Source organism: Euprymna scolopes, chromosome 32 (assembly GCF_053919585.1).
Source record: "Euprymna scolopes isolate OS-2025 chromosome 32, ASM5391958v1, whole genome shotgun sequence".
NCBI classification, from domain to species: Eukaryota; Metazoa; Mollusca; class Cephalopoda; order Sepiida; family Sepiolidae; genus Euprymna; species Euprymna scolopes.
In genome coordinates this window covers 47,701,661-47,729,092 of record NC_136513.1, presented here as the reverse complement: position 1 = coordinate 47,729,092, position 27,432 = coordinate 47,701,661, and the positions used below count along the sequence as shown (strand labels likewise).

At 32.7% G+C, this 27,432-nt stretch overlaps 1 protein-coding gene across 2 annotated transcripts in view; it reads right to left on the bottom strand.

Annotated features, from left to right (window-relative positions):
• LOC145256320 (calpain-B-like) overlaps positions 1-27,432 on the bottom strand; it is a 206,845-nt gene that overhangs the window by 120,113 nt on the left and 59,300 nt on the right. For both annotated transcript variants that reach the window (XM_080115053.1, XM_080115052.1), the window contains exons 2-6: positions 21,387-21,729; positions 11,928-11,997; positions 7,310-7,562; positions 3,828-3,996; positions 643-723 (exon numbers count right to left, since the gene is read on the bottom strand). In XM_080115053.1, coding sequence (XP_079971179.1) covers positions 643-723; positions 3,828-3,996; positions 7,310-7,562; positions 11,928-11,997; positions 21,387-21,650 — 837 coding nt within the window. In that variant the 5' untranslated portion in view covers positions 21,651-21,729. The remainder of the gene's footprint in view (positions 1-642; positions 724-3,827; positions 3,997-7,309; positions 7,563-11,927; positions 11,998-21,386; positions 21,730-27,432) is intronic.

Genomic DNA, 27,432 nt, shown 5'->3' with positions numbered 1-27,432 from the left:
TCATGTTCCCAGATGTTCGACGACCTATCTAGTTGCATCTCTCCACAGATCTTCCAATGTAAGTATCTACATACTTTGTTGTGGCGAGCAGTGTAATGACCATCGGCTAGAAAGATCTTGCATCCAGACATTTGGTGGCTTGGGCTTTCAACAGCTGAGTGACAGAATTTGCATTGGTCGGTTTTTTGTAGACCAGCTATTTTTTAAAATCCTAAGTGAGTAAGCCTTAGTCTTGTGCAGTTATAATTAATCGTTCTTCATCAAATGGAAATTTGTCACTTTTAAGCCATTGTAGTTAGGCCTCCTTGTCAATGAAGCTCTGGTTCAGTTTTTCCATGAACCTGCCTGCATATATATATACATATATATTTTAATATGTTTATTTACATATATATTTCAATATGTTCATTTATATATATATATTTTCAATATGTGTATTTACATATATTCTTTAATATGTTTATTAACATATATATTTTAATATGTTTATTAACATATATATTTTAATATGTTTATTAACATATATATTTTAATATGTTTATTTACCAGTATTTACTAGTTTATTTTTCAATAAATATGAGAAAATGTTGGATTAATATTCACTTATTAAGCTTTTAATGATGAGATATAAAAATTCCTTACCGTAGTGAGGCCCGTGATACTGTAGGCATGACCACAAATTAAACCATTCGATAATTTTGCTTCAATCTGACCTGGAATCGGCTGGATTCACATGGAATAATAAGAATGAAAAGACAAGTTGTCATACATATATTTATTTGGGGATATGGGTCTTTTGATATATAAAGATACTTTGTAGTATTTTTTCATTTAATTCATAACAATTTGTCTGATAAGTCGATGTTTGATTTTGATTAGCTGTTTTTCTCTTTTCGAACACGTTTTTATATTCAAAGATATATCTAGCTTTAGTTTCTTTCAAATTACATTAGTCCAGCTCCAAACTTTTTTACCGTTGCTTTCTTTACCTATGCATTTATCACTTAAATTAGTCGAAAATACTACGATATCGTAAAGCAAGGATCGCCAACTTGCGGCCAGTGTCTGGATCGGGACTTTAATATTATTGGTATATGAACATTACCGGAATTTAACATATTAAAATTTTAGTTTAAAAAATACTAATAAGGTATGTATGTCTATCTATCTATCTATCTATCTATCTATCTATCTATCTATATATATATATATATATATATATATATATATATATATATATATATATATTTATAATTATTTTTTTTACTATAATAATTAAATACCTACCGACACCAGTGTTTCATCCTTTCGGGAGTCTTCAGTGCAGGGTGTCACGATTAACACTAGTCGACAGATTCGAACTCGGCAACACAAGCCATTTCTAGCTCGCTTAGCAAAGACCGTATCCATTCGGTTACCATTAACCGCGTGAAATAACGTTGAATTTAAACATTTTAATTTTAAATGTTCTTTACGTCAGGCACAGAGTGATCTAATCGTTATACGATGATCTATGCATAAGAGCTAAATTGACCGACTTAATTCAACTGAAAGTGCTCAACGATAAGAAACGAGTTTCTTGAAGGGGCTGTCATATATATATATATATATATATATATATATATATATATATATATATATATATATATGTATATGTATGAATATATATATGTATGTATATATATGTATGTAAATATATATGTTTGTATATATATACATATGTATGTATATATATATATATATGTATGTATATATATACATATATATATATATATATAAATATATATATATATATATATATATATGTATGTATGTATGTATGTTCACATATGCGAGTATGTTCATGGTATGCGTGGGTGTCCAATTCAAAGTTTTATGAAAGACTTCGTTTTGAATAGAGGCCAAACAAGTAGCTGACCATTCCAAGTAAAAAATGGTGGAAGTGAAATATTCAAATAGATCTTTACCTTAATAGCTATACCCGTGCCCTTCCTCCCGCTGCTTACTCTGCCCGCACACTCATGTTTTCTATCATTCACACTGAGGAAGATCGAAGTATCGGTTGAAATTGTGTGCTTTTGAAGGAAACAATCTTTTTTTTTTTCAAAAGACTGTTTTCGTATTCCTACACGTCAACACACAGAAAATAAATACAGAAAAAATATATGAACATTTATATATTTTTCGTATTGATTTTTTATTCATACACACACACACACACACGCACACACACACACACGCACACACACACACACATATATATATATATATATATATATATATATATATATATATATATATACAAGGGGCGTGCAATAAGTAATGCCCCTTACCCACTTCCAGTTGTCTGATCTAGCTGAAATTTTGTATGTGCAATGATTTATATCTACGGGTTATGTGCTAAATTACAACTCTGAACTAATTGTGGTTTCTGTTTTACAGGTGTTTGAACTGAATCAGGTGTGAAATGGAGCCTGTTGAATGTCGAGCAGTGATCCGGTTTTTGTATTTGAAATGACGCACACCACAGGAGACTTTTGATGAAATGAAAGAAACTTATGGTGATAATGCTTCATCATATGACCTTGTAAAACGCTGGCATCGTGAATTCAAACATGGCCGGAAGTCTGTGGAAACAGCTCTCAGACCTGGCCGCCCCCCCCCTTCTGCCATTGATGAGGCATCTGTCCGTCAAGTTGAGGCTGCCATTTTGGAAGATCGGCACATTACTATTCGCCAAATAGCCCAAGATATCAAGATTAGTACAGGGTCTGTGGAAACTATCATTCATGACCATTTGCATATGCATAAGGTGTCTGCCAGATGGATTCCCAGGTTTTCACACCATTCTAGAAGCGAGAACGCGTCGAGTGCTCGAGAATGAATTTGAAGATGTGCCAAGAAGATGAGTCAAATTTTTTCAAAAGACTGATTACTCAGGATGAAACCTGGGTCCATCACTATGATTCAGAGACCAAAGCCCAGCTAATGCAGTGGAAGCACTTAGACTCACCACCTCCAAAGAAGGCAAGGGTGCAGCCCTTTGCTGGCAAGGTCATGCTCACAGTCTTCTGGGACCAGGACGGAGTAGTGATGACAGATTTCCTAGCAAAGGGTACCACAATTACAGGAGCCTTTATGCTTCACTTTTGAGAAAATTAAGGGAAGCTATCAAAATCAAGAGGCGGGGCAAGATCAGCAAAGGTACCCTCCTCCTGCAGGACGGTGCACAACTCGCATGTCGCCAGATCAGAAGCACAGGCGAGTGGTTATGAAATCCTCCCCCATCCTCCCTACTCTCCTGACATTGCACCCTCTGACTTTCACCTCTTCCCAGCTATGAAGTTGTTTTTGAAAGGAAAGCGTTTTCCAGATGATGCAGCCTTGATTTCTGAAGTTACGTCGTGGTTGGAGGACCAACCTGAGGTGTTCTACAAAAACGGTCTCCAGAGCTGCATCAAACGATGGGAGAAATGCATAACTCTGGGTGGTTCCTATGTAGAGAAAGACTAATAACTGCGTCAAGTTTTGTTGCTCTACTGCTATGGGAAGTGGGTCAGGGGCATTACTTGTTGCACGCCCCTTGTAGGTCAATAGCTTCTCTTTTATATATAAAAAAGAGAACCTACTAACCTTTAACGAGAAGTAATGAGCGTTGTTTTTGTTGTATTTTATCTCTCTGTATTTATTGCACATGTTACCATATTAAAAATATATAAAAATGAGTTATCGAAAAAGCGAATTGATGGAGACCACTAGTCCGACGAAGAAAAAGAACTGCAACAAAGGAAGCCAGGAACGAATCAATGACATACATATATACTTACATCAAGCGAACATCCCATCATTGAACATCTCTGGAAAGCTTTTTGCATGATACTAAACAACTTATTTGGTGGCGACTTCAAGTCAATTTGTTCTGTAATTCCTCCAGTAAAATCCTCCATCGCTTCTGTAGTTGTGCCTCCACGCAAAGATTCATAAGAACCATTCACTCTGAATAAAAACGAAAACAAAAAAGAAAAACGGAATCAGTTTTTGCTGATTTTAACGGAATTAAATCCTCAGATGTAAAATAAATCTGCAGACGTAAAAAAACATCTTTAGATGTAAAAAAAATGTTTAGATGTAAAAAAAATCTTTAGATGTAAAAAAATCTTTAGATGTAAAATGTTTTTAGATGTAAAAAAAATCTTTAGATGTAAAAAAATCTTTAGATGTAAAACGTTTTTAGGTGTAAAAAAATCTTTAGATGAAAAAAATCTTTAGATGAAAAAAATCTTTAGATGTAAAATGTTTTTAGGTGTAAAAAAATCTTTAGATGAAAAAAATCTTTAGATGTAAAAAAATCTTTAGATGTAAAATGTTTTTAGGTGTAAAAAAATCTTTAGATGTAAAAAAATCTTTAGATGAAAAAAATCTTTAGATGTAAAAAAATGTTTAGATGTAAAAAAAATGTTTAGATGTAAAAAAATCTTTAGATGTAAAATGTTTTTAGATGTAAAAACACCTTTAGATGTAAAAAAATCTTTAGATGTAAAAAAATCTTTAGATGAAAAAAATCTTTAGATGTAAAATAAACTTTTAGATGTAAAAAATCTTCAGATTAAAAAAAAATCTTCACGTGTAAAATAAATCTTTAGGTGTAAAAAATATCCTCAGATGTAAAAAAAAATCTTCAGATGCGAAAAAATCTTCAGATGTTAAAAAAATCTTCTTATAAAATGGTTCAATCATGTTATACAATCAGAAGTAAAAGAATTTTTCAGATGTTAAAAATATCTGTAGGTGTAAAAAAAAAATCATCAGATGTAAAAAAAATCATCAGATGTAAAAAATCCTCAGATGTAAACAAAAAGTCTTTAGATGTAAAAAAGTCTTTAGATGTAAAAAAAAAAATCTTCGGATGTAAAAATTTTTTTAGATGTAAACAAAAAATCTTTAGATGTAAAAAGAAATCTTCAGATGTAAAAAGAATCTTCAGATGTAAAAGAAAATTTTAGATGTAAGCAAAAAATCTTAGATGTAAAAAACATCTTTAGATGTAAAAAAAGTCTTTAGATGTAAAAAAATCTTCAGATGTAAACAAAAAATCTTTAGATGTAAAACAATCTTCAGATGTAAAAAAAAAATTTTCAGATGTAAAAAAGATTTCAGATGTAAAATAAATCTTTAGATGTAAAAAATCTTCAGATGTAAAAAAAAGATTTCAGATGTAAAATAAATCTTTAGATGTAAAAAATCTTCAGATGTCAAAAAAAGATTTCAGATGTAAAATAAATCTTTAGATGTAAAAAAAATCTTCAGATGTAAAAAGAAATTTTTCAGATGTAAAAAAAGATTTCAGATGTAAAATAAATCTTTAGATGTAAAAAATCTTCAGATGTAAAAAGAAAATGCTGATATTGTTATTTAATTACAGAAATTAAAAATAAATAGCATGTTTTTAAAATAACATTGTAATAAAAATAGCCCAAGTCCGGGGATGCTTGAAAAAGCGTTATTTTACTGAGAACTACTCAGCGACTAAGAGTAATGCAGTTTATTTAATGAAAGAAAGAAAGCTCAAGGGAAGTTACTCACTTCTGGAGAGTATAAGTGGAAGTTAAAAAGTTTGTTTTTTCAGCATAAACATATAACAATGTCCCGTCCTCCTTATAACCTTTAAATCGCAATGTGTCATGTTTTTTCTTCTCCATGTTAATTATAGCATAAAATGATTGTCAATCATGATGTGTTAATTTGCAATTTACATTCAGACGTGGTAATGATGTGGAGAGACAGAAGAATACATGAATACATACAGATGCTCGTGAACCTTGAACTGTTTGGTTACGATGTAAGAGTGATTATGCAAAAGAGGTTATGACGGAGGAATACAGTCGTAAAGAAGACAAAATAAAAAAGAATTTCAACTCGCTTTTTTTGTTGTACAACAACAATTATTTCCTCATGCTCTTGTTACCGCTGTGACATATCTCACAAAATTGTCTTCTCGAGCATCGCTCACGCCTCGCACGTGATCGCGAACGTTATCCACGTCTCTAATGTACTCTTTCTCTGTTTTATACATTATTTTTCTTTACCGGTGATGTCATTTCGCATGCATTATGTTACGTAGTGATCCCAAGCAAAAAACAAAAGACAAAAAAAAAAGAAAGAAAGAAAAGAAAGAAAATGTTGCATGAAAGGGCTGCCCCCTTCTCATGTAAGTAAGAAGCAGACTAGGTAAGCGAAAATAATGTTAGGAAAAGGCTAGAATCGAACCATGTAGGCAAGTGGATATAGGAACTCTTAGGAATGCAGTCCATTGTTAATTCGATTAAATAGCTAAATATTATTTATGTCAGAAAACGAGTCGATTGTCCATTCTTTTAGAAATCTGGATATTAAATATGTCAGTTAAAAGAATGGACAATGCGAATTAAAAAATATTGTTTAAAAATAGGTTAGATATTAAACAATTAGAATTGAGAATTCTTTATTGTATGTTTTGACGGGCATGTGTAGAAAAGGTGATATAGTCACGTTGATCGACAGTACACTTCTGACGTCATAAACAAAAGAAATTTCTCAATATCTTGAATCTATGGGTTCAAAGTTAGGGAATTGATGAGACAGGGTCAGTTAGAGAGAATCAGGAGAGATCGAGAGGGGGGCCCCTTAGAAGCGAAAGAAGGAAAGCGGGCCATTTAGTTGTACAGGTTTGAATTCCTGACTTTATCGATCGGCCGACAGATGAATATAAAGCGATCACCATTAATATTTTGTAACTGTGTTGTCTCGTGTCGTCATTCCTTACAACCGAAAAGGTAAACGTGTTTTGTATATTCATCTATAAACAAACTCTTGTATCACCCCCTTAATGTGCCTCCTCCATCATAAGTGAAGTATCTCCTCCCCTCTATATGTGTTAAGAACTGTTGCATCATATCTCCCAGTACGTATTAATAATATCAAGTCCCCAAGAATCATTCCCCTCTGTTATAAATGTCTTCTCCCCTCAGTATTGTCATCACCATCGTTATTCGTGTATTATGAGTCCCCATTATTTCTCCAATAAGACCCCCCCCTACACAACAAAAAGAAAGGGGCAGCATGAATCCAGCCAGAGAAGCTTTTCCAAATAAAGAATTAATCTAGTCAATATCAGCATAACATAGTGGTCTTCTTGTGTCAAGACAGAAAGCTATGACTAAATAATTCAAAGCGATTCAATGTATTTTATGAAACGATTCTGCTATCTTATTGGTTCATTCTCATCCCCAATCCCCAGTGGTTACAAATCAAATCAGAGAAGGGCACTTACTTTGCGTAGACTTTTTCCAGGAGTGCGCCCCAGAATTCATTTTCCTCGACCGAGTGCATATAGATGAGGCGGCCATTCTGCGTGGGTAATCTGTCGTCGACCAGAACCTCCACCCATTTGCCCTGGTTCCAGAGATTGAACCGGAAGCATCCTGTGTAATTGATGTTGAAATGCTGATTCGGCGGGACGACGCGGTTGAGCAGTTTCTGGTTCATTGTCAGCGATGAGATGGCAGCCAAAAGCCAGCAATCACCTTCAGAGAGAAAAAATAAAAAAAATAAAAAATAACACACAGAGTTAAAATTATTGGTATACTTATAGGAAGACCCGACGTTACCCGGGATTGAATGATGATCAACGAATGTTTCCCACTTTCATATCTTTATTGTCATCGAAATCAATAAAATAGCCCATATTTTAATCAGCTCAATTGATTGCCTGCTCTAGTCAGGGATCCATCACGGTGCACGAGGAGAAAACTTCACATGATTCCCTGCGGTGACTTAGTCCACAATGCAGTTTAGAACCATACTGTTGATTTTATAAAAACTATATATATATATATATATATATATATATATATATATATATATATATATATATATATATATAACTAGCGGGGGTACCCGGCGTTGCCCGGGTGTTTGTAGGTGTGTGTAGTGTTAAATAAAAAAGAAACCGGGGGAGGGGGTAAAAGTTGGTAGGATCGAACCCGATGCCGTGAGGCGAAGTTTGAAAATAAAATCGGCCAGCCAGAATGAGTTACTGAAAGATGTTTGAATTTATTTAAGTAAGAACCAAATTAACAGGTGCACGCACGTAAGCAATAGCTATTCAGCAAATGAGGTCAATGACCAGGTTTGTTTGTTATGAGCGAATTAAAAAGGGAAACAACGTTAAAACTTAAGCGGGGGGAGGGTAATCAAAACATCGAAAAAAAACACAAAAAAAACTAACGTAAGGCAAGCGAACGATGTTAGATATAAAAATCGAAAAAAAAATGGCTTAAATAAGCCTGTTTCGATATTAAAATTTAAAAAATCGGTGGGTACCCGGATGTTTTTGGGTGTGTGGATAAGCGAAGTAAAAAAAAAAAAAGAGGCAGAAAAACGAAACTTACGTGAAAAATGGCTTAAATAACACTGGTTACATATTTAAATTTAAAAAATCGAAAAAAAAAGACATCTCACACTACGATTCGAACTAACGCGCTAAACAACTGAGCTAACGCGACGTACATGAAATTTTGTCAGTTTTTCAACTATTTAAAGTAAATCAGGTCATGACGTCATCTGACGCATGCATAGAACGGGTCGTCATCACGAGAGGGCCGTTTTTGTTGAACCCCCCTGTCGAAAATTGTCGATTTTGGGGTGAAAAAATTAACGTTTTTGGCCAATTTTTCGATTTTTTTCGAGCGAAGGATGGAGCTTCGACATGATACCGAGTTTGTGAATTTTCGTGTATGTCGAAAGTTTTTAGCAGACACACAAACACACATACATACATACATACAAACAAACATACATACACAAATTTTCGCTTTATATTTATAGACTAGCGGGGGTACCCGGCGTTGCCCGGGTGTTTGGAGGTGTGTGTACTGTTAAATAAAAAAGAAACCGGGTGGGGGTGAGGGTAAAGTTGGTAAGAAACCGGTGGGGGGTAGGATTGAACTCGAAGCCTTGAGGCGAAGTTTGAAAATAAAATGTGAAAAAAACATGAACCGTTCGGCCAGCCAGAATGAGTTACTGAAAGATGTTTGAATTTATTTAAATAAGAATCAAATTGACAGGTGCTCACGCGGAAGTCGTAGAGCGTTACGACGACGACGACGACGACGACGACGACGACGACGACGACGACGACGACGACGACGACGACGACGTAAGCAAAATCTATTCAGCAAATGAGGTCAATGACCAGCGAAGTAAAAAAAGAAAACATAAAAACGAACGTTAAAACTTAAGCGGGGGGGGGGGTAATCAAAACATCGAAAAAAACACACAAAAACTAACGTAAGGCAAACAAACGATGTTAAATGTAAAAATCGAAAAAACAAAAAGAAAAACAGAAAAACGAACGTTAAAACCAAAAAAAAAAAAAAAACACGTGAAAAATGGCTTAAATAAGCCTGTTTCGATATTAACATTTAAAAAATCGGTGGGTACCTGGATGTTTTTGGGTGTCGCTAAGAATAAGCGAAGTAAAATAAAAGAGGCAGAAAAACGAAACTTACGTGAAAAATGGCTTAAATAACACTGGTTACATATTTAAATTTAAAAAAATCGAAAAAAAAAGACATCTCACACCACGATTCGAACCCAAAACGTTTAGATAATGAACCAACGCGCTAACCAACTGAGCTAACGCAACGTACATGAAATTTAGTCAGTTCTTCAACTATTAAAAGTAAATCAGGTCATGACGTCATTTGACTCATGCGCAGAACCGGTCGTCCTCACGAGAGGACCGTTTTTGTTGACCCCCCTGTCAAAAATTGTCGATTTCGGGGTGAAAAAATTAACGTTTTTGGCCAATTTTACGATATTTTCGTGCGAATGATGGAGCTTCAATATGATACCGAGTTTATGAATTTTCGTCGTGTCTGTCGAAAGTTTTTAGCAGACACACAAACATACACACAAACACACATACATACATACATACATACATACATTTTCGCTTTTATATATATATAGATGGCTTGAATTAAAGTTTTAAATGCAAAAGTATCATGCTTCAATTGTGATTTAAGCAGAAACAATAATTTCGAACGTGCCCCTGTCATATCAAAGAACCTACTATTGATTTTATATGCCTCGCATTACTGGCTGTGCGATGATAATGGATTGAATTTAAAATGAAAAAGTCAAGTACCATGGTCCAATTGTGCTTTCAAGAGAAACATTCATTTCAAACACGCTTCTGTCAGATCCAAGAACCAACTGTTGATTTTATATATCGGACCTTTCTGCTTGCGTGGTAACAAAACTTCTCAAATGCACTTGTGATGTTAGGCTGTGTAAGGTGTTAACTTTGGTCAAAATCGCATATTCCTTCTTTCTTCGGATTATATTAATATGTATGTATGTCTCTTTTCTTCTTTCTCTTCTTTCTCTCCTTTTCTTTCTCGTTTTTTGCCACCGTGAGAGATTTGCTGACCATTTGAAATTTGAACACCTTTCGCGGCGGTAATAAAATTGAAATCGGAACCGCATGCCTCAACTCTTGAGTTCTTAAAAATCTCCCTTCTTAAATGTTAAAATAAAAGAATATATTATATAAAACACCGTTGTTCACTTATTTTGTACAGTGTATACTTTCCAGAAGATAGTTCTCTGGAGAAAATTAATTTTATGGAGAAATCCTCCCAGTAATGCTGCCGAGAACTCGACACTAGAACCGCCAAGCAGAGGTAGCAGATGACATATCAACTCTTCGATCTAAAAGGGATGTGACTATTGTTTTATTGTTTAACAACCTGCGAGCTGGTTGCTGTACCAGGATGTAACAGCCCCACCCCACACCGAAACGTCCCATGGTGCAAGGACTTGTAATTATCTTTTAAGATTTATAAACTGAAATGTAAAATTACAAAATATTATTCACGGTAAAAAGCCTTAATGTAAAACAGAAACACATTAATTTAATATGATCTTCTATTCACCCATCACAGTGTTTTTCTTTATCAAAATTAACAAAACAACAAGTAGTGACATTGAAATTTGTAGATTTGTAAATTAAGTAACATTACAATAGTTATATGTACGTACTGAACAGTTGATGTTTTCTTGCTATATCAAGTTGTGTAGATATCTAACGTTATATGAAAATAAAAATGAGATGGTTCACTTTTAGAGCATGTATTAACTTGTACAATCTTTGCATACAGTTTTAAACTACACACTTAGTTGTCTAAATTCTCCTTGGTAAGCGATTATGTCATAAAACGTTATAAAATAGTTTGACCATGTTATACGATAGTGTGTCCATGTCACGTAGTCGTTAATCTTTTTCAACAGTGTCATTACATGTTAACATTTGGACCCAACACGTTGTGTCTGAGACAATCGCAAAGAAACAAACAAAAGAAAGAAACTCGACTCGGCTTTTTTTTTCAGTTTAAGCAAAAGCCATTTATTTCCGTTACTTTCCAAACAACGCTTGCATTTTTTTTTGTTTTGTTTCTTACAGTTCCTCTCTCCCCAACATGTGCTTAAAACCCCACTGACGTATTTAACATGTGCTTTAGAAGTCTCTCACATCGCCAACTGGGAACACGTCTACCTCACGCCGGTATGCCTTGCCGGCCCTCTGCCACGCACGTGTGTTTGCCATCCTTTTCCGTCCATATGTGTCCTTTTTTTCTCTACTTTTCTTTCCCTTCTCTTCTTCCGTTGTGACGTCAATTCGCACACTAGCTTGGACATTTGCATATTTATCATGCAGCTGTTGCTACAAACGCTAGCGGTTCTGTTACATACAATAGTTTGTCTATGTTGTAAAATGGTTCAATAATGTTATACAGTGGGTCACTGATCCTATATAATGGTTTTCTTATACAATGATTTATACGCATTATAAAATGTTTTAAATAATAACTCGTTCTACTTACCTAACATTCCTTGCTTCACATCAAATCTGGATGCTCCACCAACAAAGAACTTGGGATCATTGCAGATTTCCTTCATAATAAAATGACATTAAAATTATTAGAGACTCCAAAAAATCAGTACAAACGATAATAAGAAGAGTATTTGCATGTTTTTACACAGTCTACAAATACATAGCTTCCCAACTACCACTGGACTTCCTATTTCATAATGCCACTTTCTTCGACACGTTAACCTAATTCGTTAATGTTAACTTAAAGCGGAAAATCCTTTCTATGTAATTCTTGTAGGTGACAGATTCGAGTTCCTTAATAATCCCATATCGCCATTGTTGACCAGTCACGGTCCAGAAGAAAGACACAATTTGGTATTTAGCGGAAACAAAATATATTGAAAAGAGAAACAACTACAGCAAATAAAAAATGTGATTACACATCAAGCTAACTGCATAGAACGCATAACACCGAGAAGCATATTCTCTCTGTCTTCATAGTAATCGGGAGAGTCTATTATTTTCCGTATGGTGGGAACCACAACAGTAACAGATCATACATACAATCTTAATGGGCAGATCTCAACTCGCAATTTACGGTTGCCTACAAACAATTCAGGAGGCACGCAGTTTCTCAAACTTCCCATTCGCCACGTATCCTCTCTTGACTTCCGGGTTTTCTAACGTCACTTCATGTGACACGTTAACTTAATTTCTATTCTTAACTTTGAAGTCGAATTTTTCTCTTTACGTAATCTAACACATCATATTTAGAATTTCGATACACATCTCGACTCATAATTTACGACCATAAATTATTCATTTCCCCCAGATAAGAGATATTTGGATATTTTAAAATTATTAAGGTTAACGATAGGCAGTTGTATGGTTCAAGAAAAAATTTCTTATTCTCCCCAAATTAAATATATTGACTTAATTTTATTATGAACACACACACACACACACACACACACACACACACACACACACACACACACACACACTCATATATATATATATATATATATATATATATATATAACAACACATATATGCAACCTCTGTCTCACAGAAGAGATGTTGCGAGTTTGTCTCTGCTGTATCGTTATTTTCATGGAAAATGTTCGAGTGAACTTCAGTCTATGGTCCCCCTTGCCAAACTTTCACAAGAAACATTCGTCTAGCTGAAAACACTATCAATAATTCCTCCCACACATTATCTCTGCCAAAACCTAAACGTAGATTCCATGAACAAAGCTTCTTTCTTAGAACTGAACGCCTGTGGAATAGTCTTCCGTTTTCCTGCTTTCCAGCTGACTATAATATGGTTGTCTTCAAGTCTAACGTAAACAAGTTCTTGATGAGCCGTTCCACTTGTTAACAAATTTATCGAATTCCATTACTAACGATTACTATATTGTCCAATTTCTACTGTACACTCTTTAACCATTATCCACGAGTGAACTCTTGGCCTTGATAAGTGGTGATGCCTATATATATATATATATATATATATATATATATATATATATATATATACTTGTTTGTAATATACTGAATTTTACTAGGTTTGTATAATTCAGTAAATCTTCATATACCAATGAATTTTGAGCCAAAAAGCGATGACTTCAATTGTAAGCTACAAAATTATCATAATTTATAATTGAGCATTCATATACCGTATTAACAAAACCAAGACTTCAAAGAAAGAATTGATAACAACCAAAAGTGTATTTCATTGTAAGTTATGGCGTTTGAAGATTTTCACATAACCAGCCTCTCTTCAGATTATTGAATAAAAAACACTTTAACAATAGAACAATATGTAAAGACATTTCCCTTAAAGGAAATAAAACATGCGAAAACATTTATCCTGGATATATATATATATATATATATATATATATATATATATATATATATATATATATATATATATATATATATATATATATATATATATATACTAGCATGGGTGCCCGGCGTTGCCCGGGTGTTTGGAGGTGTATGCTGAGAGAAACAAAATAAATAAATAACGGTCAATTTTTTAAACTTTGTCCCCTATTTTGACCCCTTAAGATTTATTGTTTTGGGCTCAATCAAGTTATTAACTTAGATCCATGTCCAAGGAACCTATATCTAAAATTTAAAGTGTTCAGATCACAAATTGTCGGAGGAGTTTGGTAGAGTTCTCAAAGGTCAAATCGTTGAACTTTGACCCCTTAACAGCCAAATTTTTGGCCGAAAACCAATCACATAGATTTTCCAAAATCTCAGTACAGTGTATATGTATATCAAATTTCGAGTCTGTAGACTGAAAATTAACAGAGATATTGCGAAGGAAAATGTACACAGACACATAGACACACAGACACGTTCACTTATGTCTCGTGTCGCGGGGTTCGAATCGTTCGACTGGTAGTAATCGTGACACCCTGCACTGAAGAATCCCGAAAGGATGAAACACTAGTGTCTGTAGGTATTTAATTATTATAGTAAAAAAATAATTATATATATATATATATATATATATATATATATATATATATAGAGAGAGAGAGAGAGAGAGAGAGAGAGAGAGAGTATTCAACGCCCGTGAGGTGAAAATGTTGTATTTGCGCTGATGTTGACCGCTTTTTTCTTAATTCTCCAATATATATATACTAGCAAAAGTACCCGTCGTTGACTGGGTTCAAAAACAGCCTACAGAAAATGGACTCTGATTTACGAAAGTATGATAGGTTATGAAAAGGAAGGGTTGTAAAGAGATAGCTTCGAATTTGGGGGTATCAAAACCAAAGCAAAATATGGTGAAAGTAAAAATAAAATAGATAAACCCCATAATTTATTATGCCATACCTGTTCACACTGAAACAATATTCTGTGGATCTATATTTAAAAACCTTGTTAAACTTTGTGACATATTTCCATTCTATGGAGGTCAGGTGCGAACGAACACCCCACAATTTTATTATACCATATTTCTTTAAACTGAAACATAATTATCAAAGTATACTTACGCAGATAGATATGAAAAGTCTTTATTAAAGTTTGTGCCTATTTCCATTCCACGGAGGCCAGGCGCGAACGCAGACCCCACAATTTTATTATACCATCCCTATTTAAGTTAAAACATACTTATCAAAGTATTATTATGTACATCTATATCAAAAACACATGTAAACGTTTTTTTTTAATTTTTTATTTCCCATACTTTGTGGACCAGGTGCGTACGCAGACCCCATAATTTTAATGAATCATCAATATGCCAGATCAAACATACCTGTGTCTCGATACATCTTCTATCATTATATGTAATCAGTTTTCTATAATAGTCAACCATATAGGAGCCTATTCGTGACCAGACACATACACGGACGTTCAGCTTTATATATATATATATATATATATATATATATATATATATATATATATATATATATATGTGTGTGTGTGTGTGTGTGTGTGTGTGTGTGTGTGTGTGTGTGTGTGTGTGTGTGAATTTGATATTCATATTAAAAACCCTTTTTTCTATTGGTATTTATTTGCTTCCCCACGAAAGCAAAATGTGACACAAGGTCGCTTTTAATGTAGGAGAAAACCAGCTCCCCCAAAAGAGGCACTCTGGCGGTAGCCAAAAGTAATAATTCTCTCAGTATAGAGGGTTTCTTCTCCATTGACCAAGAACAAATTAACTAAAGGTAGCACCAGAACAGATACCACACACTGATCCCGGTCAGAAGGCCCAAATCCTGTTTTTCTATCTTTTTGTTGCTGTTTACTTGCCTCCCCACGAGGGCAGAGTTAGACACAAGGTCGGTTTTTAATGTGGAGGGAAACCAGCTTCCCAAAAAGGGGCACTCTGGTTTGTAACAAAAATAAAAAAAATATATCAGTCATGAAGGATTTTCCCTCCATTAACCGAGACCAAAATAGTGAAGTGAACAGGACAGATACTACACTTTGATCCTAAAAAAAGAAAACATAACTTTGTTATATATGGATCGTAGAATTGCATTAATTTGCAAAAGATCTAGCTAATTTGCATATTTATTTAAACATTCATTTTAAGTAATTCTATATTAGTTTGTTCGGTTTCCTTATGTGATGATCGTCTTTAGTTAACTATTACTTGTAATTATATTCATGCAGATATTCTACATGATTTATACTTGCATAATATTTGCGTAAAAAGGTTATAGTAAACAAAAACTTCTTTCTACATATATTTATGATTGCGTATATATTATCGTTTTAAAAAATTGCCTACCAAACCCCTCCTAAAGTTTTTGGTCTACAGACATCAAACTTCATATATAAGGTATTTAAACCCATGCGAAACTTTATATTTGGGTTTTAGCTGGGGAAAATCGGTGAAAAATATGAAAATTAAAAAAAAAAATGAAATTTTCAAGATGAAGGTCGAGCGCCCTCATTACGAATATGTATGCATAACGTAGTAGCTATTGGCTCATGTTTTAATTTTTAGCTTTACAGCAAATATGTCTTCATAGCTCAGTCATTAACGTCGAAGGAAAAATTGACTCGGCTTAATTTAAACCTACGTCACTTCCGGTTTTGTGATGGGCGCCCAAAAAAAAGACGTCACGTTTTGTTTTCACGTTCTTTCCCTCCTTCACGGTACGGGTTCGAGCCTGCCTGGCTACTATCACTCTTTTTTTTTTTTTTTTTTTTTTTTGCTAAGCACACACTTCCAAAAACCCGGGCAATGCCGGGCTAGTATAATAATAAATACGAAATCTACATTAATCAAAATATATTTAAGCGTATTTTAAGACCGAGCAATACCAGGCACTCTGCTAGTATATATATATATATATATATATATATATATATATATATATATATATATATATATATATATATAACTATTTCATTTACTCACATAAAATTAATATACGAAAGTATAGATTTATGCGTAAACTTTAAGTATTTACTTCAAAAGTGCTCAATACGTATGTAGAGTTATAGTGAGTAATTCATAAAATATATATGGCGGTAGTCGAATGGAAAATAATAAGACAAGCTACCACGTGTAGGCATCTAGACGACCCATGTAGATTATGCCTTCATGAAAAATTTGCTATCCTGTACTTTAAAGAACCCCAATATCTATTAAACTGTAGAAGAGAAATAGCAAATAACTGTGTTCACAAAATAAAATTTACTCTAGGATAGTGATACAAAATAGTTTTAAAACTAAAAAAAAAACAATAGAAAATAAGCAAATAAATAGATTAAAAAACACGAATATACATAAGCGATCACACATCTATGTATGTATATATAAATGTATATATATGTGCATATATGTATGTACACATATGTACATTTATATATAAACTAACAAAAAAAAACACTAACTTAGTTTTAAAACAGTTCCTTTGTTCGATAAAATGCATGCCCATTGGCTGATAGGAAGAGGCGCGGTGGATACTAGAAAGCTGATTTGCTAACTAAATCCTCAATAGAAGAGGACCATATAAAAACGATAACCAACCACAGAATTCACGCATAAGCCTGAGGAATCCTAGAGGGGATGAAACGCCGAATATTCAGTGTAGCTTAATGGCCATATATATTTTATAAATTACTATATATATATATATATATATATATATATATATATATATATATATATATATATATATATATATATATATATATATACTGTTTTAACAAAAACGAAGACTGCAAAGAATGGATTGATAGCAACAAAAAGTGTATTTCATTGTTTGTTACAATTGTTTCAAGACCATTTGGACAAATTCAAACATTATGGCGTTTGAAAATTTTCACATGAACAGCCTTTCTTCAGACTTATTGAATAAAAAAACACTTTAACAGTAGAACATTATGGAAAACATTTCCCTTAAAAGGAAAAGAAAACAACAAAACATCCAAATTCCCAAGTTCGACAGGATACACCTGAAGAAGGTAGGAGGTTACATCGACCGAAACGTTGTGAAAATGATACACAAGAAGAGAACAGTATCCCGAAGAATCCAAATATGAACACACTAAACATTGTTTTTTTGTTTGTTTTTTCCTTTGCAAAATGGAAAACATAAACAACACCTTTCTCCCACAAAACATACAAACCAAATGCTATGAATAAATATTTGAAGATAAAAAGAACGTGAAGCATAAAATCTTTTTTCTCAAATGACTGAAGTCGGTTTTAATTAACCCCAAAACAGTCGATATGCACTAAAACAAAGCAATTCAAGCAACCACTATTAATAACGTGTTCTGATGACTTACCTGTACACAATATATAAATGGTATAAATATACTAAAAGATAGCATTATATATATATATATATATATATATATATATATATATAATTATGTACTGACACGTGTTTCCTCGTCTACGACTCATCAGGGTAGGTGAATCAAGCGAGATCATTCAGCCACCCTGATGGTTCGTAGACGACGAAACACGTAAAGCAGTAGATGTATGTGTGTATCTGTCTGTGTGTGAATATTTAACCGATAATTATTTTTTTCTACTGGTCTCATTATTCTCCTGATTTATTATATAAAAAGGAAATATTTATCTTGATTTGAATAATAATATTGTAAAAAAAAAATCATACAAAAAATCTTTAAAAAAGTTTTGTTCGCAATCAATAAATATGAAACTTAGTTTATAATGAATATTTCTTTTTCTGAATTTTTATTTTCTTAGTTTCGTAAAATTGTCCATTTTTCTTTCGTAGCAACAAGAAATAATTTCGTTTTTTTTTTTCGATGAGTTTGTCATTGAATTATCTTTGTAATAACAGAAATAATCTATTTTTAATTGAAAAAAAATAAGCGTTTGCGTGAAAAACAAATCACAAAACATTCGTTCGGAATCTTTCGGCGTCTTACGTAAATTTCTCGTAAAATTTTGACGCTAACGCGGTCCTTATTCTGCATAAATACGAAATCTCTTCTCACAAGTGCATATGATACAGATAGTGTACGATTTACTTTCCTGTATGTGGAATTGTTCTGATATAAATACTTTATCTGTTGGCGAATTACCATGATATATATCTCACACAGCTCGAAAACATTTTAGTTAAAGAACCGAACCCAAAGTCACGTTGGCATCTTCTGGCAGTTTACGCTAAGCAGCTGGTACAGCAGTCGGATAAAAAGAACCTGACGTGATAAGTAAATCAGCAATTAGAAGACGGCAAGTTTCAATCAAATTGATTCATTGGAAAAAGATTTTAAAAAATGTTTTAATAGCGAAGATGACAAAACATGGGGTGTGCAAAATTAAATATTTCATAGCAAAGAAGACTCATAGCCAGAAATAAGAAAAGCAAAACCTGCGAAAATTTTCTGAAAGCAATATTGTTTTCGATCATAGTTGTTTCTAAGAAAAGATTGCTTATTTTATTGAATCTTTTCTCGCAAAAATAAACTCAATATTTTCCATGAAAAAATTGTTTTCGTCACACCCTAAACTATTTTATTGAAACTTTTCCTGCGAAGAAAGCTTATTAAATATTTTCCAAGAAAAAAAGTCGATTTTCGTTTATATTTGTTTCCATGTTTTTATTTAAATAAAAAAATTAGTCATTTAAAAATTTGTTACAAAAAAACAAATTTTTAATAAATTTTATATATATATATATATATATATAAAGTTATTATATATATATATATGAAGTTATAAATTTATATATATATATATATATATATATATATATATATATATATATATATATATATATTTTGTGTACAGAAAGTTGTTAGTTGAGACAGGTCATTGGTACCGTCGGTTTCAAGCCCGATAATAAGGCCCGTTTAAGGTATCCTTATCGAGCTCTCTTCAGCCAATATTCGTCTATCTTATAACCGGAAGTGTGAAGTATATATACCTCGCGAATCCACGTTCAAATCTCGTTTTGTTTAATCCCCCCCCTTTTTTTTTTTTTTTTTTTTTTATCTATCTATATCTCTCTCTCTCTCTCTCTCTCTCTATATATATATATATATATATATATATATATATATATATATATATATATATATATATATATATATATATATATATATATATCGGGTAATGTAATACCTAATTTTCAACTTTGAATTATTTAAATTTAAGATCTAATCTCGAAAAAATGTTTTTTTTATATGAATCGATTTTAATTTGAACCCCATTTAATTTTAAAATCTCTTTCCTTATGTATAAAAACTTTAAAATCTGTATTGGTATCGGTTAAAAACTTAAAAATTCGTTTAATTATATCGAACATTTAAAAATTTCCAAAAATACGTTTAAAGTTTTAAAAAATATATTTTTAATTATATCGAATCACGTTTAAAAATTTCGAAATACGTTTAAAAATTATTTTTTAAAAACCCAAATCTTTCAAGGTTTGGGGAAGTGAGTATTTATCTATCCTAAGTGATTTCCCTAGTTCATTAACATTATTATATTTTTCTATAGTTTTAAATTCGAAATAGATTATAAATTACATTTATAAAATATAATATATATATATATATGACATTAATTAAAAATCTATAATATAATTGCGATTAAAATCCAAGTTTACCGACTAATTATTTATGTATTTACAATTTTTTTCCTTATATATATATATATAAAAACAACATCTAAGTGTTGTTCTTTTCATTTATCCAATTTATTAGGAGACCCTTCCTTCTATGTATGCAACTTTTCAAAGCTTCACTCCTCACATTTAAACATTTTATTTTTGGGTCATGAATGGACCGGAGGATGTAGTATTTCTCTGCGTTACAGAGTGAGCATTGACTTAATTCCGGGACGTATGCTGGTCTATGCTCTATTTTTCTCCATTTTATGGAAAAGGGTGTATTTTTTTCTTTAAGCTCCCACACGCGGGTAGCTAATGCTGTATTCATCCTTGTTTTAGCTCTAAAGGAGCTCATATGTGCATAATATCTTTGTTTAAATTGGCCTTTTGTCATACCTATATATATTTCCGGTATATTTGTGGATTGTTCCGTTACTGTGGCCTCATAGACAAGGGATTCAGCTTTACAATTACCCTCCAATGGACAGCTATTTTTGGTCCTGCAAGAGCAGCCTGCGTTATCTATCTTTTTTGGTTCTTTGGATATTATCGACTTTATTGATGGAGCTGTCGAGTAACTAACTATAATTTTTTAATTATATATATATATATATATATATATATATATATATATATATATATATATATATATATATATATATATATAAATTTATATATAATTAAACTTACATTAAGTTTTATGTTGTTGCGGTAAAGTTTTGTTTTCAGCGTTTTGAATTTATCGTCTGGCTATGTTCACGTCAGCTTTTTCCGCAGTTTTCCGGCTACTTACCATAAACTGCAGGAAGATACTAACGTGACTTTGGTTTAGGATCAGAACCATTATTTTGTGATAACTTGATTGTTATGATACATACCGATGGCCTCCTCCATTCAATCATATAGTTCCCGCATCCGGAAGATAGGGAAGTGTAGTCGGCAGGGAATTCCGGATCTTCGAACAAAATCCCTCTTTCCATACACGTCTTGGTTACTTCGGCATAATTCTGCTTTTCTATTCCGGCGAAAGGGTTCCGTTTTTCTTTTCTGGACGTTCGCCCGGTGACATTAGCCAGTCGACCACCTCCACCGGGACGAGGGGGGATGTGAATAGAGAAACTTGAAGCACCGAAAGACCCCATTGTTTTATGAAAAAATTTTTTATAGACCTACTTGATTGCCTCGGGTGGTTTTCTGTCCACACACTTTCAGTCGGAAGTCCTGAAAAACAAAACAAATAAAAAAGGTTATGTTTTGTACTAGAAAGGTTTACTAGAAAGGTTGTGGCGTGGTTCCTGGCTTTGGTAGAAGCTATTTTTGGACGATGATTGCGTCTTGAGGTATTGCCAAGAATCACACCGACATTAAGCATCAATTGTTTTTAAAAAAGTAATGTTTTTAGCGAAGGAAAAAATGAAAGATTTTTCTCGTGTTTTAATTTTTTAGTCGTTTTGCTTTTACGAGGATAGTGTATCCTACCGGATGTCATACATTCCTCACAATTTCAATCACTCCAATTTAGAGACCTTTTTTTTTTAAATTCTAACTGTTCTTCTGAGTGCAATTGTTTGTATTTATCTTACACTTGGTTCACCTGGTATATTCGACTGGGAGTTTTTAAAAATTCTTTTTCATGAGTCTAGTTGCTCCTATAATTACTGGAATGACGGATATCTTCTTAAGATTCCAGTTTCTTTTCATGTAATGCATAAGGTTTTGGTATTTGTTATTTTCAACTAGGGTTGCTACTTTCTCCCTCTTGTCCCATATGACTAAAAGATATATATTCGGACGTCGGGTTATAATAAAATGAAAATAAAAGTAAAATTAAAAGAATGGAAGAATCGCCTTATATATATATATATATATATATATATATATATATATATATATATATATATATATATGTATGTATGTATCTATGTATGTATGTATGTATGTATGTATGTATGTATATATATATGCATATATATATATATATATATACATAATAGATTTGTATGTGGCATCTGTTATTGCAAAACTACGGTAATTTGGTCCACTTATTTAATTATATATATATATATATATATATATAATTAAATAATCCAATTATTTAATTATATATATATATATATATATATATATATTTATATATAATTAAATAATTGGACCAAATTACCGTAGGTTTGCAATAACAGATGCCACATACAAATCTATTATGTCTAAACTATTATCCACCGTCTTATTTAACTTTAGAACGCCGTTTTAGACACATTTATTCGTTATAATAAAATCCTACATTACATTCTACGAGAAGCAGCACGATCGCCAACACCTTTAGAGAAAGTAGTTCGTATTTGCTTATGTATTCCCACCGGACCCAGTCATCACCAGAAAGAAGTTCACACATTATTACTATACTGACCTTGCACCCTTCGTATTTGGATCAAAAACTCATATATTCGATTTCCCATTACAAAAATAACAATTTCTCCTTTCTAAAATTCCCTGATTTCCTATTGGTTGAAGCCTGACAGACCAATTATTCCAGATTACAATCTTATTACATAAAAGAGTACGCTGAGAAAGACATGCCATAATAGTATTTATAGAAAAGACTGAGACTAGCAACATCACGTCTGTGTGTGAGAGAGAGAGGGGGTTACAAAGAAGAAGAAAGATGGGGCCCAACCAAATTACAAATACGCTTCTGCAATTTATCAAGAACTCTCAAAAAATCAGACAAAGATTCACCAGTTGAAATATGAAAACGATGAGAAGGAAGAGTTCCACAACCTTGCAGTCTTTGGAAAGAAGCTACTGGAATAGGAAGTTGTATTACAATGAGGTATTATAGCAACGAATTGATGGAGACTACTAGACCAATGAGTCAAACGAGCTGGAACAAAGGAAGCAGGGAATAGATCAAACAATTCTTAGAAACACATGTCATAATAGTATTTATAGAAAACACTGAGACTAGCAACATCACGTCTGAGAGAGAGAGAGAGACAGAGAGAATGATTACAAAGAAGAAGAAAGATTGGAGCCAATCAAATTACAAATACGTTTCTACAATTCATCAAAAAACCTCAAATGGACAGAGATTCACCAGTCGAAATTTGACAACAATACTCCATGAAATAGAAGAAATTCTTAAATGTCAAAAATATTACAAACATAAGTTGTATTATTGGGATTATGCCAACTCCTTTTCTCATCTTAGATGTTATTCTCACAAAGTTTCGGTCGATCTAATCTCCGGCCTTCTTTAGGTGCAGTTTATCGAACTCGGAAATCTTTATGCTAATCTTGGGAACCTATATGGAATTTCTAACGGAATCCTTTATCGATTTCACGGGGATAACTTGATTTCGTTCCGTCAGCAATTAGTAATAATGCTTTTAAATTTTTTAGATGAGAATTGGTTATTTGTATTATTTTGATTCGTCTTGAGTGTCATTTTCACAGCGTTTCGATCGATGTAACCTCCGTCTTTCTTCAGGTGTATCTTGTCGAACTCGGGAATGTTTCTGTTGAGCTAGGGAATGTTTCTATTAAACTAGGGAATTCTGACGGAATTTCGAACGAAACCCTTTATTTACTTCACGGGGGTAGCATGTTCTCGTTCCGTCAGCCATAACTGGATAGAGATCCTAAGTAATTCGCGATTGTATTTTTCAGTCGCCCACACTAAGAATTGAACCTTCAACCTTCAGGGGAATATCACTTTTACAATTGATTTTCCAAGTACTCTAATCACTGCCCCACGAGTCCTTACGGACTACAATAACTCATCATTATCATTGTTGTAAAAATAAAACTCAAGATCAGATTAGTAGTCCGAAAAATCCAAATAATACGAATAATTCGTAATTGTATTCTTATTATCGCCCGGACTAAGGATTGAACCAGCAATCCCCAGAAGAATGTTATTTAGAACTGATAATCTGAGGAGTACTCTCCTTAACGCAACTAGTTAAATAATAGAAACATCTAAAAATTCCCCAAACAAAGAAGATATATAGTTACCTACGACGGAACTTATATTAATAGACTTCATAACTATGTTTTCAGAAGATAAAGCTTTCCCATCTCCAATATATATAGTTTACACAACGACTGTGGGAGAAGAAAAACACGTCAGCAGTTAGAGAGACAGCAAAGGGATTTGTAGTAAGCCAAAAAAGGGGAGAAAATATTTCTCAACACGGGCGCCATCTTTTTTTTTTTTTATACACCTGATGTAAACTAACAGAAAAAAAAAGATCTCATCGCTACCAATGTAACCACGTTACCTATTTTTATGCCTTACTGCCGATGCACTTCGACAGCCAACGTTAACAAAAACAATATTTTATTTTTTTTTCTTTAAGTGGGTAAAAGAAAAAAAAACATATATTTATCTATTCTTATACTAAAGCTAAGTTAATCAGCGTTTATTCCCCTAAGGTTTTCTTCCTCTATATTTTAAACACACAAAATACATACTAAAATATTCCTCATTGAATTATCTATAAAAATAAAATATCCATTTTAATTGTTCTAATCAGTCGTAATTTGTAAATAACTAATCAGGTGATCGATCTCTTATTAACTTGCGATCTATTAATTTAATCCCATCTTATTGCATATTGTTTGGCAGCCTTCCACTCATTCCATACGTAGTTTATTACTCTCGCTTCCGTCTCTCTCTCTCTCTTTCTCTCTCTTTCTCTCAAATCATCAGCGATTCACGAAGTGAAAGCAAATCGAATAATGGCGTTCATCTTTGAATCCCATTCTTCGATATTTTCATTTTTTTTTTTCATTTCGTCAATTGTTAATGATTTGAATGAACTCTAGTGGATTTTCTAAACAGTAAACAGATGATTATGACACTGAAACGGCACTGAAATCTGTTAAAATTTTCAATATATATATATATATATATATATATATATATATATATATATATATATATATATATGATTATTTCCACAGCCAAACGTCGCCGAAGCTCAGAAGCCATGACAACCAACAAACCGGAGGCCAAATCGGATATGTCTAACTAATGAGGCCAAATGAGGATGTAACTCGAGTCTTGGACTTCCGGTTTGTTGGCTACCATGGCTCTTGTGAGCTGCGATGTTATTTGGTTGTGGAAATAATTATGTTCTTTTAATGAAAGTGTACTTATGAATGTCCTACATTATAGAAAGAAAAAAGGCTCAGTGAACAAAAAAAGATATAAAAAATAAATTCTCTAAGTGCATTATTCTCTCATTCATTGCAGCGCAATCACACCTTTGGCTTTAAACAAGCAAACATTGTTAAATTTATTTCAAATAACCCGCACCAGAGACTTCTTGATTCAGCGCTTATCGCAAATTCAAGCACAATTAAATAACGTGCAGGGTTCTATAATGTAGCGCCATTAATAAGTAAACTTTTATTAAATGAACATAATTTCATTGTAGACGCAGGTTAACCTTCTCACACCATAGAAACACCCCCTGTAATAATTAATACATATAATCTCAATCAATAAATTACATAACAAAAACACACTCATTTCATTTCTGTTACACACCTATATTTGAATTTTAACAGGCATATTCTTTCCAGAAAGTATATTAACTGCGTTCACATCTTTTAAGAACATATTAACGACTATATGACGTTATTAAAACTCTCCCTCTCTTTAACAACGCAAGCTCCCCGTTCTTTTTTCGAATTTCCAACGTCTTTTTCCGTTTCTGAAATAGAACAGCGTCACATTTTGCACATGAAACATTTTCAAATATTTGTACTGATGTTTTTGTTTTCTTAATCTCATTCATCCAGAGGAAGTTTCGGAATAAAGAGGAAACGTTGATGAACTCATAACTCGGTTTGTTCCTTTTTATTTTTATTTCTCTATTTGTCGGAATACTATTTCCATTATATATATATATATGTGTGTGTATATATATATATATATATATATATATATATATATATATATATATATATATAAGAGAGAGAAAGAGAGGGGGATATAGGGAAACAAGAAAAGAAATAGCGGAATAGAGAGCATATTATACTATCACAATGTATTCTGAAATCATTTCATAGTAAGTAAGAAAGCGTAGGAATATATATATATATATATATATATATATATATATATATATATATATATAGAGAGAGAGAGAGAGAGAGAGAGAGAGAGAGAGACAGACAGACAGACAGACAGACAGACAGAAAGAGACAGAGAGAGAGAGAGAGAGGGGGGAAGTAAGAGATATAGGCGAGTCGATAATGACATCACAATGCATTGTGAAATCCTTTGGCAGTAGGCAAGAACGCGTGGAAATAGACAGGGAGAGAAATTAAGAGATTTGGCCAAGTATATTATAACATCACAATGTATTCTGAAATCCTTTAACTTTATAAAAATTGGATACATGATTTTGTTACCGTGGCTAAAACTACCAATACCGGTGAAAATGTCTGACTTTTTACTTTTCTTTCTTCTTGTATCTATTTATCCAATGCACCAACCTTGACCCAACGGGTCACGGATCATCTAGATTTTCAATATAATTGTGTCAGCTGCCATATCCCAAGACTAACAACACATTTTTTATATAAAAATAGCATAAGGAACCCGTGTTATTGATATTTTTCCTCTACCTGACCATTTTTTCATGTGTACATCCGATTGATCTTTTCTCTATTAGACATGTATAGGCATGGTGATGATTTATGAAAGTGGGATCTGGCCAATGAGGGTTGCAGGTATTCGTTGCATGAAGAGAAATGATATTAGAATGAAACATTGTATGTGTAATGTGAGTCTTCTTTCTTTTAATTTCTTCATATTTTTCTACTTCGTTGGCTTTTTTTAAAAATTTAATTTAATTGTTTTTCTTCATCACTTTTGTCCTCTTCTGTAGCTACGTGTTTTTTTTCTTTTAT